The sequence below is a fragment of the Bison bison genome, unplaced genomic scaffold, assembly GCF_000754665.1.
Source record: "Bison bison bison isolate TAMUID 2011002044 unplaced genomic scaffold, Bison_UMD1.0 scf7180017864371, whole genome shotgun sequence".
NCBI lineage: Eukaryota > Metazoa > Chordata > Mammalia > Artiodactyla > Bovidae > Bison > Bison bison.
In genome coordinates, this window is record NW_011494943.1 from 6,938,770 (window position 1) to 6,942,650 (window position 3,881).

Here is a 3,881-nt window from a genome sequence, read left to right on the forward strand (position 1 = left end):
TCTCACGGTAAACCGCCAGCCTCTGCTCTCCCCATAACCCCTCAGTCACTTCAGAAACTCATCTTTGCAGAATTTTGGTTTTGCCTTTGTCCTCCGCAGCACAAAAATAAGATCAACAGGGCGGGAGAGCTGATCCTCACGTCTGAATGCAGCCGCTATCAGTTCCGAAACCTGGCAGATTGCCTCCAGAAAATTCGAGACATGATTGCCGAGGCCAGCCAGCCAGCCACAGAGCCATCCAAAGAAGATGCTGCACTTCAGAAACTCAGGTCCTTTAGAACATGCCCCCAGCTTCTGTAAACAGATTCATGTGGGCGAGGGGGCCACACAGGGAAGAAAGGAGGCGGGAGAGGCCCGAGACTGGCCAGCGGGCAGACGGACCTCGAGTGGAGGCCCCGGCCTGGCACCTGCTGCCTTGGTGCCAGGTCCTCTCGCCACCTTGAGAAGCTCTGATTGGGCATCTGGGCGTAACCATGTTCTTCTTTGTTTTCAGGATAGAAAACATGAATCGCGAAAGGCTCCGAAAAAAGAGAATAAACTCTGCCATCAAGACGAGCAGGAGGGTCGATACGGACTGAAAGCACCCCCTCGAGCCAGCAGAGCCCCTCCAGGGCACCCAGGCGGCTCGGACACCAGGAGATGGGTGTCTGTTCGTGTCACTGCTCGTCTCTTACGTCGGAACCGTCGCAAAGAAGGTCCATCGGGAGCAAGGGTTGTAGGCCCTGGTCGCCGAGGTCTTTAGAGGCGATCACGTGTTATCACACCTTCGTTATCCGTGTCCTGTATTAGTTGCAATAAAATTCTAAACTCAGCGGGCTTCCCCTTCTCATTCAGAATGTGTCAGGACAGAATTCCTACCTTTTCTCTCACTTGAAATCTGCCTGATAATTATTGACCAGCACTGACTGTACAGTCCAGAGGGGCACAGAGGGGTGAACTGTGGGGTCAGCCCTCAGGAACACAAGGGCAGAAGGGCTGAGCCAGGTGGGTGGGCATCAGAGCTGGGCCTGGAGATGGCTGTGGAATGTTGACCAGGAGAGAGCCAGGAGGACATGCCAGGTGAAGGGAACGGTGTGAATAAAGGAGACCAGAGAGCAGGCTGGGTTGGCGGAGCTGAGGAGGAATCCATCGAATGGGGGATCTGTGTGGGACCTTTTGGAGGTGAGTCTGGAGAGGGAGACAAGTTCACGGTGAAGAGTCTGGAGTTCAAGTTTAGGTTCTAAGACATGAGGATACTAGGGAGCCACTGAGGGCCTTGAGTGGGAAGGAGTGTCGTGTGTTAGGTGCTACTGCAGGCTGTGGGGTTTTGGAGATAGGAAGAAAATGAGTTGAGGGACTTTGCTGGGGGTCCAACAGTTGAGACTCTGAGCTTCTACTGTAGAGGGTGTGGGTTTGATTCCCTAGTCAGGGAACTAAGGCAGGTCACCTGGTAAAGAATCCGCCCACAATGCGGGAGACCTGGGTTCCATCCCTGGGTCGGGAAGATCCCCTAAAGAAGGGGAAGGCTACCCACTCCAGTATTCTGGCCTGGAGAACTCCATGGACTATATTCCATGGACTGGAGAATTCCATGGGGTCGCAAACAGTCAGACACACAACTGAGCGACTTGCACTTCAGAGAACTAAGATCCCACGTGTCATGTGATATGGCCAAAAATTTTTTTAAAAAGAGTTGGGACTGGAAAGAGGTTCTTGAGATCCGATTGTATCTGGTTCAGTACACCAACTGCAGATTACTCAGACTTGTATGGATTCTCAAAACGTTCTGTTATTTTGATCTAGTTTATTCCTTTGACAGTTGACTGCACTGTGATGCTCTAAATGCAAGATCGAGAGCTGTAGTAGTATGTACACTTGATGGGAACCTCATCATTCATGTGACTGTAAACGGGGGGAGTCAGTGATAAATGACTTAACCAAATTGCAACGTGGAGGACGGGGTTAAGGGACGTGGAGCCCAGTAGGGAGCTGAGGCTCATATATGAGCAAGTGCAACATTCTTTGGTTCATTAATTCAACAAATACTGAATACCAGGCACCGGGTAAGGTCCTGAGGAATCAGCAGTGAACAAAAGTCCTTTGTCCCAGAGAACTCACGTTCAATCAGGATGATAAAAGCTGAGAAGCAAAATGGATTCTTGTTAGGGTAACATGACCTAAAACATAACACAAGGAAGGTATAAATAGTTTTGGGGAGTAACTGGTTCCAGCGGGAGGGTCAGTGAAAATGTACTTGAGGTGTTTCAGATGGGCCTGATGGAGGGGAAGGGCTGGCCATGCGAGCACAGGAAGAAGCTTATCACCTGGAGACTCCAGTGGTGGCCAAGGGCCCTGCCTGCGGTGGGGACAGTGAACCACCACATGGAGAGAATGGGCCATGAGGCCAGCTGCCCCGGGGTGAGCTCCTGATGAGCACCACTCCCAGCTGTGAGGCCTCCAGGAAACTACTCAGCCTCTCTGAACCTTAGCTTTTATTGCTGTTCAGTACAGAAGTAGGAAGTCAAGAAATACCTGGAGTAACAGGCACATTTGGCCTTGGAGTACCGAATGAAGCAGGGCAAAGGCCAATAGAGTTTTGCCAAGAGAATGCACTGGTCACAGCAAACACCCTCTTCCAACAACACAAGAGACGACTCTACACATGGACATCACTAGATGGTCAGTACTGAAATCAGACTGATTATATTCTTTGCAGCCAAAGATGGAGAAGCTCTATACAGTCAGCAAAAACAAGACCGGGAGCTGACTCAGATCATGACCCCCTTATTCCCAAATTCAGACTTAAATTGAAGGAAGTAGGGAAAACCACTAGACCACTCACATATGACCTAAATCAAATCCCTTACGATTATACAGTGGAAGTGAGAAATAGATTCAAGGGATTAGAGCTGATAGAGTGCCTGAAGTACTATGGACGGGGAAGTTCGTGACATTGTACAGGAGACAGGGATCAAGACCATTCCCAAGAAAAAGAAACACAAAAAGGCAAAATGGCTGTCTGAGGAGGCCTTACAAATAGCTGAGAAAAGAAGAGAAGTGAAAGGCAAAGGAGAAAAGGAAAGATATACCCATTTTAATGTCAAGTTCCAAAGAATAGCAAGGAGAGATAAGAAAGCTTTCCTCAGTGATCAGTGCAAAGAAATATAGAAAAACAATAGAATGGGAAAGACTAGAGACCTCTTCAAGAAAATTAAATATACCAAGGGAACATTCATAAAAAGATGGGCACAATAAAGGACAGAAATGGTATGGACCTAACAGAAGCAGAAGATATTAAGAAAACATGGCAAGAATACACAGAAGAACTATACAAAAAAGATCTTCATGATCCAGATAACCATGATGGTGTGATCACTGACCTAGAGCCAGACATCCTGGAATGTGAAGTCAAGTGGGCCTTAGGAAGCATCACTACAAACAAAGCTAGAGGAGGTGATGAAATTCCAGCTGAGCTATTTCAAATCCTAAAAGATGATGCTGTGAAAGTGCTGCACTCAATATGCCAGCAAATTTGGAAAACTCAGCAGTGGCCATGGGACTAGAAAAGGTCAGTTTTCATTCCAATCCCAAAGAAAGGCAATGCCAAAGAATGTTCAAACTAGTGCACAATTGCACTCATCTCACACACTAGTAAAGTAATGCTCAAAATTCTCCAAGCGAGGCTTCAACAGTATGTGAACCATGAACTTCCAGATGTCCAAGCTGGATTTAGAAAACGCAGAGGAACCAGAGATCAAATTGCCAACATCCGCTGGATCATCGAAAAAGCAAGAGAGTTCCAGAAAAACATCTACTTCTTTATTGACTATATCAAAGGCTTTGACTGTGTGGATCACAACAAAATGTGGAACATTCTGAAAGAGATAGGAATACCAGACCAC

The 3,881-nt window shown here is 47.6% G+C and overlaps 1 protein-coding gene across 1 annotated transcript in view; it reads left to right on the top strand.

The window, feature by feature from the left end:
* Positions 1–811, top strand: part of ICT1 (immature colon carcinoma transcript 1) — a 7,248-nt gene extending 6,437 nt beyond the window's left edge. Inside the window, exons 5-6 of the mRNA XM_010856138.1 lie at positions 95–269; positions 494–811. Coding sequence (XP_010854440.1) covers positions 95–269; positions 494–578 — 260 coding nt within the window. The 3' untranslated portion in view covers positions 579–811. The remainder of the gene's footprint in view (positions 1–94; positions 270–493) is intronic.
* The last annotated feature ends 3,070 nt before the right edge of the window (positions 812–3,881 follow it).